Source organism: Motacilla alba, chromosome Z (genome assembly GCF_015832195.1).
Source record: "Motacilla alba alba isolate MOTALB_02 chromosome Z, Motacilla_alba_V1.0_pri, whole genome shotgun sequence".
Lineage (NCBI taxonomy): Eukaryota > Metazoa > Chordata > Aves > Passeriformes > Motacillidae > Motacilla > Motacilla alba.
This window is the reverse complement of record NC_052046.1, coordinates 62132231-62149041: the sequence shown is the minus strand read 5'-3', so window position 1 is coordinate 62149041 and position 16811 is coordinate 62132231. Positions and strand designations below refer to the sequence as shown.

The 16811-nt window shown below is 43.0% G+C and overlaps 1 protein-coding gene across 1 annotated transcript in view; it reads right to left on the bottom strand.

The window, feature by feature from the left end:
* PGM5 (phosphoglucomutase 5) overlaps positions 1 to 8259 on the bottom strand; it is a 73062-nt gene extending 64803 nt beyond the window's left edge. The window contains exon 1 of the mRNA XM_038124148.1: positions 7851 to 8259. Coding sequence (XP_037980076.1) covers positions 7851 to 8111 — 261 coding nt within the window. The 5' untranslated portion in view covers positions 8112 to 8259. The remainder of the gene's footprint in view (positions 1 to 7850) is intronic.
* Positions 8260 to 16811: the final 8552 nt, after the last annotated feature.

Genomic DNA, 16811 nt, shown 5'->3' with positions numbered 1-16811 from the left:
AATAGGAATATATGTACAGGATATGAATGGTAAAGTCTTGGTACAGAACATACTCCTTTGCTAAGAAATAGCCATGAGTTCATTGCATGCTAACCTGGAGCACTGACAAAAAATACTGTAACCTGGCACATTTAACCCCAGTGGCCTGGATGTGACAGTAAAGCAAGAGCACAGCGACGATAATGATTTGCAAAGCTCCCAAGCATAACACTAGGCTATCATCCTGCTACCAAAACTCGCCAGGTGACCCCACAAATCAGTAAATCCTCTCAGATACTAGTATAGTTTAGGGCTGACCCCATGGATGCATTTGCTGGGCTGGGGTTTTAATAGAGAGAGAATAGAAAGCAAAATGCCTTTCACAAGCCTTTCAGTGTAATCACAAGTATCACTCCCCATTATGACCTGCAGTCTCTTGTAGTTACACTTCTATTGCCAAGACAGCCTTGGATGTCCTGGCCCACAGAAAGCACTGCTCCTCCTTCAGCTATCAATGACTCCTTGGCTATTCCAAATGAACAGGGTGTGTTTCCCAGGGCACAGCTGAGCAGGGGAAGTTCCCACCATTCTTAAAATAAATTAAAAAAAAAAAAAAAAACCTTCCAGGCGGTGTTATTAAACACTGACTCAATGTGCTTGGTATTATATGAAGTTCCACTGCAAGGTTCCAATTTCAAAACCATGCCTTCATCCCCTGCGCAGATACTACAGCTTCAGTTTAACATAAATAATCTAGTAGCCAACAAGAAATGTATTTACAAAGAAATACAAGAGAGTTCCAATTTCTGGGGAACGCAAAAGGAAGATGCAAAAAAACATGGGGAGAAGGGGAGGGTAAGTGTTACACACGAGAAGTGAGGCACCTGCACGTGGAGTTTAAAAGGATATTGTCAAAGTCTGGAAATTCTTAATAACATCAATTTTTTTAAAAAATCAAATAAACCCCCATCACAACCAGCACTACTGAGCAGTAATTCAGGAAGGGGCAGGGCTGTTAGGGTAGGCAGAGGGAAAGGCAGAATACTGAATCCCTCCCACTCCCCATCTGAAAGCAGACTGGAAATTGAACTTCAGACTTCATTCTCTAGTTTGAAGGAGATTTGATGGCTCCACAGTCTGTTCAGCAAAGCAACAGCACAGGAGGTGTCACTACCGGCCTCTTGTCCATATAGAGCTGTTCCTTCATATATAGATGACCTTCTTCTTGGCGCTCGCAAGAGATTATTATTTAAACTGCTTTTGTAAACTATTTTAATTTCAAAAATTAGGACTACAAAGAAATTATCAGCCTCTACCATAAATTACTTTTTTGATAATTCTCACCAATCACAAACTATGTCTAGCCATTTCTCTTTCAGTAAGAATCACAGGATCTGCTCTTGAATTTTAAAAAATCTGCAGAAAATGCACTCTTCTATCTGAGATTTCTGCCTCAAGCTCTGATGAAAGAATAATTGTTTGTCTACCTGCTTCTCTTTTCAGAGTTTTTGCAGATACTCCTGAAGCCTGTGGAATGTTGCCAGAAAACAGGAGAGCTAATAAGTTAAGAAACAAACAAAATATTATTGTGAAAAGAAAAATATGATTTAAACAAAATATTATTGTGAAAAGAAAAATATTATTTAAAAACAGTCAATTGAAATTGTTTGTTTTGAATATTGTTCCTCCCTTTTTTAAGCTATGAAGCATGTAGAAAGCCTAGAGCAATGACTCAATCTTCCAAATACAGCTGTCAGAAATGGTTGCCAGCTCTTAAAACAGTATTGTGTGTGAGTAAACAAAAGGAATATGACAGCAATAACGTTTTACAAAACACTCAAAAACAACACTCTGAATCTATCTGGAGGTACTTAAGTATAAACATATTTACACTTGCATGAAGGCTTATCACAGTATGGTTTTGGTATTTCTAAATCTATAGCTTTCTAAATCTATAGGTATTTCTAAATCTAGAGCTTTAAGTTTTTGTCATCATGCTCATCACTGTATTTTTAGAAGTCAGTAGAATACTTAAATTATTCAGAATGCACAAATTACCTAGGACTATCTCTTTGCCATATTTCGTTTCTTCCCATTCAGCAGATGTCGCACAAACCAGTTTTCCCATTTTTCTGGATGTCAGATATTAATATAAATCTGAGTAATTTGATTTGCCTTAAGCACTTGTCATGAGGCTACTATTTCTACATGTCTTTGAAATATTACTTATTCTGCTAATTTCTGTACTATAGAAATACTGCAATATTTAGTATTCTAAATTAAGGATCCTACAAATCAAATTACATAAATGATACAATAGTATTTTATTTGCAGGGACTACTATAAAGTTTCACCTTTTATTAAGGCCATCAGTGGTTCTACAAAACTCCCTGAGGACAGTGCAGACCTCAGAGGTGTAAATGTGCTATCCATCTTCCTTTGCTGTTTTAATTTTGGTGGCAGGAATGCACAAGGTCGTCTTCTCAGAAACTCTTCATTTTGTATCAAATACTAAACTAGCATTTAATTATTTATTTAATTATTTTAATTAATACCTGCTTTTATAAACTTCTCACAATCTGAGCTAGAACAGTAACCAAACTGTACCCACATACTGGGTCACAATTAAAGTTCCAGTAATATCCTTCTGAAAATCTTGGACAATTTCATAGCATGGAAAGATTATCTCTAGAATTCAAAAACTTGCATGGCTACAAGATCACAGGCATGTAACATCTCTTCTATTACTTTGTCCCTCTGCTACATTCTATTTTGTCTCTGTACTTTAGTAAACGACAGCAGAAACAAAGATCCTCAGCAAACAGTTGTAGCCGAAAGAATGAAGTACCCTAACAAGTACTTTACAAGAACACTTTTATGCAATATTACCACTTGCAGCTGTGCCTTTTGAGATGATTCAGCTGATTACCATGGAGTCACTTATGTTTTTTTTAAATTTTTTTCCCCAGTAATCTCTCATATGCCTCAGTCAATTGTACTTGAAAGAACATGAAGCAAGCATATAAAACCCATGAGACTGACTGTGCCTTCCTGTATTTTACTAGCGTCTTTAGGATACTATAGTAAAATACAGAATATGAACACCACACTCAGTGTAGAAGCAAATAAATATCACACAGACCCAGGGAGAGAGGGAAGATTTGCATGAACGGCCATGGAAAATAAAACCAACATGGCATTACATAGGAGACAACCAGAAAATTCAACTCTGCCATCTCAAACTTCTACAGCAATACTAGCAATACTCTGCAGTCTCTCTAGCATATTGTCATGACTTCCATATTCAGTGTAACAGCACTGCTTTCTGATCTGCCACTGAGACTCACAAATTACAGCTTCTCATTTAAACGCATCCTAAACTTTCCATCAAAAATGAGACACCCCATTCAGTTGGTGGGTCTAATGGAATATTTCCACCTAATACATGGAGGAATTGTATTGCAACTGCTGGAGCTTTCAACCTCAGTTCTTCCAGACATAAAGGTTGACAGATGCTACTACTGGCATGACACAGGTGAAAAGGAAAATAGACCCTCAAATACTCTCCTACCACTTCCACTTTGTCAAACTGATAGTTGTAACCCAGAAGGCTACAGGACCTCTGCCTGGCCTTCCTCATACTCCTCCACCTTCCCATGACAAGCAGACCCTTACCCAGATGTGTTTGCTACCATCCCAGCTGTGTGCCCACTGAAGGGTAACCCTGGTTGGTCACTCTCGGCTCTGAACACAAGGAGCTCGTGGCGCATGTGCTGCTGGCAGCTGCAGAGCGTGGGCCAGCCTGTAGCTGCTGCCACCTCGGGAAGGCTGTGCAGGCTGCAGCAGTGGTGCATGTACCTGCAGCCCGGAGCTGGACGGCATGAGCCAGCAGCACCAAGGATGAGGAGAAGGCAGGCCAAGCACTGGCAGCTGACTGAGCAGGGGACCTCATCTCAATCCTCGTACTGGAGCCTATGCCAACCGTGCTAGGCTGTTAGCACAGGGGGAATGTGGGATGAGTCACCAAGTTAGAACAAGAGGAACCTAGCAACTCTAAAGGGCAATCCATTTACAGATGATAATAGAAAATCACTTTTATTTTTGTACTCAGCCAGCACAACTAGCCATGGCTCTCGGTATGTGTCTTCCAGCAAGGAGATTAAAGTTCAGTTTATCAGCACTGCTGGCACTCAGGGCAGCTGAACATTTTCAATGCACCTTTCAACCCCTCCCCACGTTTCATCTGATCCAGCCTACATCAGTTCACTTCTTTCCCTGGGATACCAGCTACATGCTTTCTCATGATATTAACCTCATCCAAAGGGACAAATCTTTGCTCTCATGAGTCTTCTCCTCTCCCCCTACTTATATAGCACAGCACTAAACAATGTCATCAAGGAGATTTAGGTATTTTCCCAGCAGGTATATTTTAACAGCCAAAAAATAAAACATACAACTAGCACCAATGAAGTAAATGTGAAACTTATGAATTTACATTGTGCTTGTGTCGTGGTTTGAGAGGAAGTGAGTTTTTGGGAGGTGGTGGTGGTCAAACCAATAGGTGCCCAGATGTGGATATTGGCACCTGGTTTGACCATTGAGGATATGGATACGCCTCTGAGAACACAGGGGTTAAAAGCGAGGAGCTCCCAGGGGAACGCTCTCTTGGTTCTGGTGGATGGAAGAGTTCAGACCTCCCCTGCCCGGCTGCGGGCTGGGCGGGGGAGGCAAAGCCACGCGGCCGAGGGAGGAAGGCCGGAGCCTTGGGCAGAGGACGGGAGGCGATGGTTTGGACAAGAGTGAGTTCCCCACAGAGATGGAAGGGTGGAAGAACTCAGAGAGGTGGCGGGCAGCCCCCCCCCTCCTCGGGAGAGAGAGAGAAAGAGAGAGGTGCCAGTGCTATCTTGAACTTGATAGCACTGGCCTGGCCGAGGAAGAGAAGGGGGGGCCGACAAGGGAAGAGTGCCCGGTGAGCTAGTGTGGGAGTTCGAGATGAGCAGAGACTGTGATTTTAACCCTTCTGTGGGATGGTGGAAACCTTGCAAATGCTGATCCTCCGGGAGTCGAAGGAGGAGAGAGAGGGATAAGAGGAAATATGCAAGTGTGATGAAAGCTGTGCAAGTGAAGAACGACTGAGAGAAGTTGAGGAAAAAATCCTAGATGGAGGAGATGATGGAGTGGCTTTTGGCTGGACTTTTCTTGTATAGCCATGGACAGAACCTTTCCTGTAATACAGAGACTGCATTTTAGGGGGAGGCGGTGCCAAAGGAGCGATGTGAGCGGAGATGACAGGTGATGAAGTGATGGTGAGACCCCTCGGCCCCAGGGGGTAAAATATTGGGGGGGACTGGTGTCCCGAAAATGGTGAGAGACTGTCGTTTCCTCCTGGAACTGGGCGAAGCATCCTTGAAAGGGGAAACCCTAAAAGCAGCTCTGGTCCATGTGCAGTGGTGAGAGCACTGAACATGGAAGGAAGAAGTCATGACGTGTAGTGCTGAGTGACGGGGAAACACAGCTGGATTCGGCCGTGTTTTCCAGGGGAAACCTGTGGTAGCACAAGAGGGGCTCGTCTCTCCTTGATGAAATGAGAGGTGATTGTCGGAAGGGTGGAGATGGACTGAGTGGATTATTTGAAGGGTGAGGGACTGGATTAAGATCTAAGGTTTTGTGTTATTCTGTGGAAATTGAGTGGGGGGAGGAGGAATGTTTAAAAGGTTTCCATTCTGCTCTGTGTGTTCATGTTATTATAGTTCTATGATAATAAAGTTTTTTTCTTGTTTACAAGTGGAGGCCTGCTTTGCTCTGTCTCTGATCGCATCTCACAGCAGACACCAGGGGAGAATAGGTTTTCATGGAGGCACTGGCATTGGGCCAGCGCCAAACCATGACAGCTTGAGAGAAACAGAGGTGAAGGTGACCAGGACGAAGATGTTAGAGAGGGAACAGAGCATTAGAACATGGAAATGGGAAGCCCTTTCAATAGCTCCCTACCAGCTGGGCTGCTGAATTTCTGAGGACTCTGTCATTAGCAAGAGAATCACACATGAATTCAGATATTTGTGAGAACTGTGAGCAGAAAAATTTGGGGTTTGGCTTCAAAAAGCACTAGGGAGAAACCACATTTCTAAGAAACTTGCAGTAACTTAAGAAAGGAGAAAGCATTATTACAGAAAGGTGTCAGAATCATCTCAAACTGGAAATCTCCTGAGAACAGAAAGATATTCCAGCAAGATGGGGAATGTGACAGAAGCAGCAGAAAGGAGGCAGGCTGACAGGAAAAATTAGTCAGCATAACTTGGATGAGAAGCCCCTGCTCCTCTAAATCCTAAATTTCTTCAGCATCTCAGTTCTTGTGGCCACCCTGCACTGAAACCCATTCCCGTAGCTCCTATCAGCATGCAAGGACCTCAGCCTCTACAAGGCAGCTCTTGCTTTAGCTGTTGCTGCACCTTACCCCACCTGGGCAACAGGTACAATCAATGAGACCGTCTCCACTGAGCTACAAGGGCAATGCGGCCAGGGAGCAGCACTGCTCTGGTCGTGTCCCACCTTCCTTGCAACTCCCCACACACGAGTCCACTTCCTCCGCCCTACACCCACTCCCTGCACGCTCCTGCCATGACACTGCAGATGGAACCGCTGTGCTAGTCTCGCCACTGTCCCCACTTTCACCAGTGCCCCCCACAGAGCCCTCCCACACCCTGGGCCACATAAACTCTGGCCTCTAACAGGTCCCTATATTAACAGCGATTTTGCACTAGGTAGACAGTATGTAACATAGTCTCTGAAATCTTAAGGCATCACTCAACATCTGCTTGATATTACCAGCATGTTGAGAACATACTTTAGAAGTAAATTTAAAATACTCATTATTCATACAAGACTGGTTGGTCTTGTATGTGACAGCAAATCAGCAGGGAAAATTCAAACACAAATGGAGATTAATTTCAAAATTGAAAGATCTTTTGAAAGGAATGCCTTTAAAGTACTGAGCTTTTGAATTAAAAAAAAATCTCTATTGAAAAAACCCTTTAGAATTATATCACTCCTTTTGCCAAACCTAGAGGATCAGTCTAGGCATCATAACAAGAGATAGCAGCTTCAAGTCTGCTTTGAAGCAGGAATTTTAAACCTGCATTATGTGGTGTTTCCAGTTTTCTGTACATACACATCCACACACGAATGTGCATGTATCTAGCATAAGTTCTCTTCCTGAGTTCTTTCCTATTTTCAAAACGGTACCAAAAAAATTTGTATCTCGTCTGACCAAAGGCTTCTGCCACAGCTGTCCTCCTGCATTTTATAATTTATTAGCAAGTGACCAACAGAAAAGAACTATTATTTTCCTGAGGCTGTGGGTAAAATGCTGAATTCCTCTTCCTTCAACAGTACCCTTTTCCTCGAACTGATTTTAAAATATCCTGAGCAGCAGATGCTTGTCTGATACCTTTGTTTCCCGCGTCCTTAGTTTTAACTCCGCTATGTTTTCTCCTGCAGAGTGATCCTATGTTTCAGCTCCCATGCCTTCCTCCTTCTAAAATAAGGGCCGAAACAGCGCGGCACGGCTGGCCATCTCCGGAGGTTGCCACCGCCCCGATGGACCCACCACCTCCCCAAGGCCCGGTGGCACAGCCCCGGGGACGCTCGAACGGGCACGGGCGGGGCTGGCCGGGGCACCTGAGGCGCGCAGCGCTGGAACAGCCGCACGCGGGCTCCTCCGGGCTCCATCTGCGCCTTTATCGAGCGCTCGCCGGGTGATGACAGTGGAAGGCTCTGCCCCGCGCTTCCCGCGGGAGCGGGTGCCGCTGCCAGAGACGGGGAGCAGGGGCCGCCGAGGGGCGGCGGGAAGGCTGAGTGAGGGCACCGCTTACCCCGTTGGCCGCGGCCATCTGAACGACGATCTCGATGGCCGTCTTGCTGAAGTACCTGCCGTCGCTGCCCACCACCATGGTGCAGCCCTGCCGGTCGCGGAGGTCGACGGAGGAGAGGAGGCTCTGCACGAAGTTGGGCAGGTAGTTGCGCTGGCTCTCGAAGAGCGCCGTAGGCCGCCGCAGGCCCCCTCCGCCGGTGGGGCGCTGGTCCTCGTAGGGCGCCGTCTGCACGGTGAGCACGGGGATGGGGGTCCGCTCCATGGCGGCTGCCGCCCGCCCGCCTGTGGCTCCGCTGCGGAGCGGCGGCCCCGGCGCACGCTGCCGAGCCGGCGGTGGGGAGCCCAGAGGCGGTCCCCGGGCGGGGCCGCGCTCGCTCGGCCCCCGGCGGCCCCCGGCCGGCGCCCGGCGTCGCGGGGGAGCCGGGGCGGGCGCGGGGTGCGCGTCCGCCCCTTCCCCGCCCGCCCCGCCGGGGGCCCCGCCGGCGCCTCGCCGCCCGGCAAGGCGCCCGGGGCTCGCCGGCTCGCTGCCATCAGCATGCGGCGGCCCCGGCCAAAAATAACCCTGGAAAGCGAAGCCGAGAGCCGCGGGCTCCTGCCAGGGGTGTAACTGGAGGCAGCGAGGAGCGGGCGAGCCAGCGCTGCACACTTGCTCGGGGGGATCACGGTCTGTCAGCGCCGGGCCCCCCCCGCGGATCCCTGCCGGGCCCGGGTACCCTGGGCACGGCGGCAGCACCCTCCGGCCGAGAGCAGCGGGCACGCGTAGCGCGGAATCCCGGCGGGGCCGCGCAGTGGTACTGTCCCAGGCAAGGAAACGAGGGAGCAGTCAATTATGGAACGAACAAAGAGAATCGATTTTTTTTTTTTTCCTTTACTGTGTTGCTCAAAACCAAGGTTTTTGTCTAGTGAGTAAAATTAAAGAGGGGCTTGCTTACTGACCGTGCTGTTTTTTCTCTCCAGGCTCACTCTCTGTAAAGCCAACCATGAAGGTACATTTCCTGGAGGCATTTCATACACATGTATGATAAAGCCTAGTTCATTGGTTCATTGACATGGATTCATTCTGCTTAAATGAAATGCAGAGGTGGTGGCACTAGCAACTGCAAAGATGCCTGACATTTCCAGTATAAAGGCTGTGTTTATAGATGCCTGTGACTGTCAAACATCAGCTGAAATTTTCCATCCAAATGCTCTTTTCACACGAGGCCCACACTTTTTTTTTTTTTTTTTTTTTTTTTTTTTTTTTGACAGAACAGCTCTTGGTTGGAGAGTTGGGAAAAATAGTCGTGTAACCTCAGTGTTATTCTTATGCTTAGGAAATCCCTGTGGACCTGCATCTGAGTAGGCAAATATAGTTTTATAGGGCAGTTTTCTCATTTCTGTGAAGGAGTGTGCTCATACACCACTCAGAAGCCCGGTCAGGTGTTATAGTTCAACAAAGCAATGTGTTTGCTGCAATGACAGGAGATGGCCAGGCAAACATGGGGTGAAATGTTTTTGTCTTCTACAGAGGCTGAGGGTTCATTCAGTATTTCATTAAGAGTCAGTGAGAGTCACCTGCTGAATGGTAACCAGAGGAAATCAGTCATGGTTTTGAGCCCTATTTCTGCAGGCTTTTTAGTGGTTCATAGCAGATAGAGTGTGACTGTTTAAGACATAATGTTCTACACATACATTTCTTTGGCAGGGACGGCTGCCATCACAGTTAAGACATTCTAGGTACTACGGCAGGCAATGCCCAACAGTTCAGTTTAAACAAAGTAATCCATCTAAGCAGATACAAGAATTCTAGCTCTGTTGGCAGAATACCTTTATAGTGGGTCATATACTGCAGCAGAGGGCCAGAGCACATACAGGAGGTCAGTAATCTCATTTCTTTTGTTAGACCTACTAGCCTGTAGTCATGATTGTGGCTTCCTATACTGATTCAGAATGCATTTTAAACAGCAAAAGGGAAAAATCTGCCCTGTGGAAACGCCAGTTCTCATATCCCTAATATAAACAAAGCACAATTTAAATGAGATAGCTGTATCTTAAATAATTTTGGGCACTGCCAGCAATAAAATCATGACATTGCATTAGTGTGCCTTAGTGAAAGCTGAAGTAAAATCAGATAACTGGCATCTACCAGAGCAAGTAGAGGTTCCCCGCAAGGAAACAGCAACAAAGATGGAAAGCATTAGAAAGAATGGATAAGATCCCCAAAAATGAAAATGCATGACTAAAGTAAGAAGAAACGTGATAGTCTTTGAAATAAAGAATTGACTGCATTTTTCATATGGATAGACGAAATGTGCTGAGCATTTGGAAAAAAATACATCAATTTGAATCAATTTTAAAACTCTGCAAACACTGACATTCTCAGAATCTATATTTTAAGAGGGACAATCATTGACAATTTTCCAGAATTGCTTATCTCCATCTTTGTAATTTATGTACAGTAATGAAAAAGTGCATTTTACAGCCTTTTCAAGCATTGCCTTGACAAAGGCATTACCAGAAATGTAATGGGTTGTACTGAGCACTGTAAGATTTTTAGTTCAAACTTGTGGGGTTTCACCCCCGGATTGGGATGACCCCGAAAGATGGAAAAGTCTCTCCTCCAACCCGTGCCTTCGAAGAAAGACTCAGTAGTCTTCTGTTGTCTGTTCTCAAGGTTGTTTATTGTTGGTTATCTACAAGATTCTTCTCCCTGAACTGCTGTGGCCCGTTCAGCAGCTCAGACAAAGGCACACTGCCCTCCCAGGAGGCTGGTGCTATCTTTTATATCATATATTATGTACTACATGTTTATACTTTTTCCCCAGTGCCTACTATCTATATTGAATGGTGACTTTCTACTCTAAACCAATCTGTGAGTGCCAACATCACCAAAGACATGGAGGTTAGGAAGGAGAAAGAAAGAGGACAGGGCACACCCAAATCCCTCCATCTTAGAACTCCTGACCCCCATGTACAAAACTTGGACCCCTGCGTACAAGGCTTAAAACCCCCCTGTACAGCACTCAAAAATCCTTCCTTTCACTTCGTGACTATCTCTACTATGCTATCTAAACTTGTGTGTGTCTGTGGCTTGTAATGCTTCATACAGAGTTAGTAACTTGCTCCATGGGCTAAGATCAAAACCCCACGTGTGTCTTTGGCTGCATGCCAGGGTCTCAGAGCCCCCTGCCAGCAGCTCTGGCCATCCAGGGCACCCAGAGGAGAGTCCTGGGTTCCGACACAAACTCAAGCTCTGCTTTAGGTAAGTCCCTCCAAAAGGTTATGTAACCTCTCTTTCATTATGATTCTTGTAATACTTTGCAAAACTGTGTTGTAAAGTCATGCTATATCAGGGAGACCTCAGGTTTTGTTTTAAAAAATAAAATGCCAGCCTTCACAGGAGAAGTGCAAAGGATGAGGAAGTCAATGCAGAGAGCCTGAACATTTTAGTACAAAAGCTGAAGAAAAGGAACAGTTTTTTGCATTTTTTTGTTCCATTTTTCAGTTTTCCAGCACCCAGATTAGCATTATGCGGATACATTTATCCATGGGTAAGTGCTTCAATTTCTGTTTTATAGCAATGCAGTCCTGTTCTCAGCAGATGTCATTGAGAAGTGGAGATCTCTGTAAATGGCCAATACTGCAGTGTATTAAGTGATTACTCCTGTGTATCTTCAAAAAATGAATAATTATCAATTTGGGGTGATATTAAAAGTCTGGAATGTCTTCTTGGGAAACAACAGCTAAATGTATTCTTAGTATCACCAAACTGTGCTGCTAGTGAGTTTTTTAAAGGTTGTTAAAATAAAAACCAGCTTAATGGAGTGACAGGAGTGATAGTTAAATTTGTTCCGTTTCCAACTAAAACAATTAGCTTTCTGAATGCCAGTTTTAGAAACTTGACATATTCAGACTAGTTCAGGAACATTTTCTCCCTGTAGTTGGGTTCTTACTTGACTCTTAAAGCTTTGTAACTCCCGAGCCTTAAAATGTTTACTATAATTAATTTGTCTTGTGACAACATGGCAGTGTTAATTACTTTAAGATTATTAAACCGTAATAACTTTAAGATTATCTTAAAGTTAATTACTTTAAGATAATTACTGTATTTTTGTGTTTGCCCGTCTTTTTTTTTTTTTTTTTACCAGCATTGTACTAGTGCCTTTGTCCCTTTAGGTCCAGTTTTTTCATGCACTGAGCTGGGAATTGGATTGTTGCCTGTGTGGACTAGAAGGAAAGAAGTCTGTCCCATTGCAACAGAAGCCCTTTATAGCCATACAATTACTTCTAATTCAGTTGACCTGGTGACCTGAAGTGTCCCCTCTGCAAGATGGCAGAAAATACTAATGGATTTTCTTGAAGGTAGATTATGGAAGCCCAGCCCAGTTGTGATTTGATGCCAACGTACAGGAAATTGCCAGGGACATGACACTTCCTTTCCGTTAAGGAAAAATATTTTGTATCAGCTTGCAAATATTGTAGGGGAATTGAACCAGTGCCATTAACTAAGCAAGTTTTGCCTTTAAATTCACAATTCATCACTAGTATAATCCTGAGTTTTAGATGGAAACATTTTTCCAGTTGTTCCATGCAATATGTGTTCCAGATAGAAATGTGGATACTCAAAATTAATTCAGCCATTCCCCGTGGTGCCATGTTTTGAAGTTCAAATTCTCATCCTCTACTGAGCTGGATACTCCAGTTCCTCTTATAGTGCAGTTATCATATGAGAAATAGCATGCACTTACTGTAAGTTGGTAACTTGAGCTATTGAAACAAAAAAGTTCTAAAAATATATCAGTTTATTTAAACCGCTCCAAAAAATTGCAATTCAATTAATATATTGTTTTATTTTCATAAATAAAAAATTATATGTTTTTACTTCTATTATTATGTAATAAGAACAAAACAACTTTTAAACCCCAGTGCTTCCAAATGGGGCATTTTTTACTTTTTTCTTAAACTAGCAATGATTTTGTTTCAAAATGTAAGTTACTTAGGAGTTAAAAGAAATTATAAGAGAAAATAAAATTGAAAAATTGGTGGTTATTTTGATTGACTTTATCTGTTTTGTCTTTCAGTTCACAAATTAAAGCTTTTCCATGCAAGCATTTCATTATGTTAGAAAAGGCAGAGAAAAATGTATTTTATATTCTTATAGGAAAATTAGTTCCCTTGTGGCAGAGTTTTATTGAGAAGTAGTATTTATGAACTCGTGGATATCCATCGAGTTCTTTTCCGGAAATTTTACTTAATCCCCAGAAAGGCTATATTTCACTACAGCTGCAAGTCTGTAATTACTGTGAAACAGCATGACTGTTTTAAGGAACATTTTCACACAAACTTACATGCAAATTGATTTACAAAGCCCAAACAGGAAAAATTTCCCGAGCACATATTTCTTGTAACTGACAACTAATTTACTGCTATGCCAGCAACTTATGATTGTTGTGTAAGTCAGATCTGACTTATAAAATTGCCTGTTACTATCCATCTAATCAGAAGAAACAGGAAGGAAGAAAAGAATTGAGAGAAGGAGCCAGAAAAATCATCAGCCATTAACCTAACAGAGAAAGCAATTCTTACAAAAGAATTGCCAAAAAGTCCAAAGGATGCAGAAAGTTTATTCAAATGGTTTTGCCCACTCTCAAGTGAGTGATACTCTCTCTCTCAAACTGAAAATAGGTTAGGTAATCTTACTTTGTGTAAAACTAAGTGTGCAGTCACCACAATCTTGCTAGACTGTGTGACGGAGATAGATACACTCTGTTTAACAAGCTGTTTGTACTGCCAAGTAAGCACTGTGTTGTCAAGGCCTGATTTAGCAGGAACTTATTTCATAGACACTGTGGAAGCCTTACGCTTCCATTTATGGTTATTTACCAATTATGTCACCAGTTAAGAGTGGGAAATTTATCCATATTATTGCCATTCCAGCACATGATATGCAAAGAATAAAACACAACTTCCAAACTGTTCCTACTGCTGCAGACCTGCCAATTCCCAGTCTGATTTTCAGTGGTGCAAGAAATAGCTACTGCCACAGCATCCAATGAGAGTGATGTACGACAAGACCCTCCAGGCTGTAATCCTCAGATGACGCAATGTTCTACAATGTTCTACATCTTACAGATACTGCCAACCGAATGGCCTCTTTCACATCAGCACCCACTTGAGCACTGTGGGTTCCCAGCAAATGAATTACCTCAGGGTCCAAAGTCCCCTCCTTACAAGTGAGCATGTACTATGTGTATCTCCATCCTTCTAAGGAGTGGAATTACTGAGTAAAATGAAAACCTCAGCTGAGAGACAATGGTTTGATGCTGGGAGCTGGGCAGTGATAACATGGAAATGGGACATGCATTCTCAAATTTATCCTATCTACCTCCTAGCCCAGGGATGCTAGGTAGTAAAGGTTGCAGAAATACTGCTGTTTTTCTTGCTGTACTAGTAGATTAGTACATGAAAGAGAAACCAAATTGATAGCAGAGATCTATTTTTCATCCATTTTAAAAGCCCGTGATTTTTAACATTAAGTCAAAGCACATGAAAAGTTGAAAAACGCAGAGAAAGAAATGTTCCCACAACGCCTCTTCACCAACATATCTGAAGGAAGATATACAGTCAACATAATGATTGATACAGGGATTCCTTGCCTTAGATATGTTTGTCTTCTGCAACAATAAAGCAAGAGAATAAAAGCAAAATTCCATCACTCTGCTCTGAGTTGTAGCATCTCTGACAAGAACTCAAAGCTTAAACTACTCAGGAACACCAACAGAGAAACACAAACAAACAAACAAACAAAAAAACAACAAAAAAAAGGAAGAATAAAGCAGCATAGAAAAACAGCTCCTTCAAATGGAGGAGGATTTTAATAGCAGCATTTTTTCTGAGTTTTTGGCAAAGGTACAATATGTTTAAGTCTCAGTTCAACAAATTCACTGGCCTTTTAGAAAGCACTTTGACACCTAAGCATTAAAAAGCCCTGTTTTAAGGAAGAGTCCCAGACAGAATTCCAGTGATTCTTTAATAAGTGTCAACATCATGATATAGATCATTTTGCGTAGTTGCTTAACTGTTTGCTTTGGGGTTTTTTTGCACCCACTGAAAAATACATAGTTAACTTCACCATGCCAGCTGTATCTGACTCTACCATTTAAGGGGATACTATTGGACGAAGCACTTGAGATTTTTTTCTCCTTTTAAGAATTCTTCTCTTTCTCATGTGAAGGGTCAAGTAATTTTTCAGCATAATAGTCTAAATTCCACCTGACAAATTGATTCTGTCAGGGAACTTGTTTTATCTTATGACAATGGCTGATGAAAGGAAGAAAATTTCTCACAGCAACAACCTGTCTGCTAAACAACCTTTCCATATTCAAGTGACTCTTTCTTCTGGAAGATTAGACAGACATAAGAACAGTTCTTTAAAATTATTAAAAAATATTCTGGAAGAAACCTTTCACCAAGGTCCAGGGAAAAATCATGGAAAACGAGTCAAAGGTGTAATTTCAGGATACCTGAAGAGATTTGAATCCAAATCCTGGCTAGCAGCTGAGGACCCTGGGTGACTGCAGGTGCCACCGTGAGGTGTGTAAAGTGGTGGAGCAGCGCCTCCTTCAGTGGGCATATCTGTTCTCTCAGCCTCTGCAGAGCTCTGTCTGCAGCCAAAGTCTGAATTATTTTTGTCTTTTGCAACCTACCAAACCTTTTGGCTCATCTCTGAAGAGTTTGCTCTCACTTCTCACGACCTGTAAGCCAGCAAGGGTGTTTAGGTAGGGATATCCATTAGTATGTATGTAATTTGGAAAACTGTTGTCAGACAAACTGGCTTTCTGTTTGCATGCATCTTCCATTCTTGGTTTTGCCTAACCTTCTATCTGGTTCTGCAGCCTACTACTGCAAAAATGAATCTGTCATTGAACTGGTTTGAACAAGTTTATTTAAACCACAGTGCTTTTAGAGAGTTGACATGCTTAGTTACCAGTTCTTTTTCCTCAGGATGCTTCTCTTGCACAGAAGGGAAGGGCTATTGCTACCTACCTCTTTAACTGAGGGTGCTGGTTTTACTTGCTCTTGTTGACCTTTGCCTGTCAAGGTTTTACTTTGGATCAGATTGTGTCAATGATGCCAATTCCCATCCAGTCACTTTCATGCTATATAATTAATTAGCAACACTGTCCATCCTGTAGCATCAGGAATACCTGAGAGATAGGGGAAGGTAAAAAGAAAATCCCCACCAAAGTAAAAACTTTCATGAACACAACACTTTGCACTCTGACCACTCTTTTTTAAAGAACATGATTAAAGTAATCCCTCTATATATGGCAGTGGGGCAGGAAAGCTAAAACTTACCTTCTCAGGCACTTTTGATGTCATAATTCAGTCTTGCAACTGTGTCAGCAAAGTCCTTCAGCAAAACCATGAAGTCAGTATTCTCTTACTTTTAGAAGAAAGAGGAAAGAATTTGCAGGGGCAAAAAAAATCTCACTCTGATTTTAGAGTGAACATCAGTCTAAAACCTCTGGAACAGCTGACAAAGTTGCTGAAACAAATGTTACCGCTAGATGACACCAAATACTCGTTTAATGTGAGTAGATCGGCTACCAGAGCAGATCGGCTTTTCCTACCTGTGAGGAGATCGGCTACTAGAAGGGAAAAACAAAGAAATGGAGCAGCTGGGATAAATCCTATCTTAGAACAAATTTGGTTTCCCCTGGAAACAACAGCAGAGTTCTCCACCCAGTAAAATTGTCTTACTTATTGGATAGTAAAGTCTTTATTTCAGCTCAAGTAATATGCTGCTTTACAGACTTAACTTTGAGTTGTCCTCTGAGATATGACTTTCTGGTATTCCTGTTTGCAAACCAGAACTCTAGCAACTGTGTCAGTTTTCATTTTTACTCACCTTCCTCCAATTCCTCTAAGAGAGATGCTGATCCCACAGGCATGTTTTCAGAAACAGGTAGCAGAACATTTA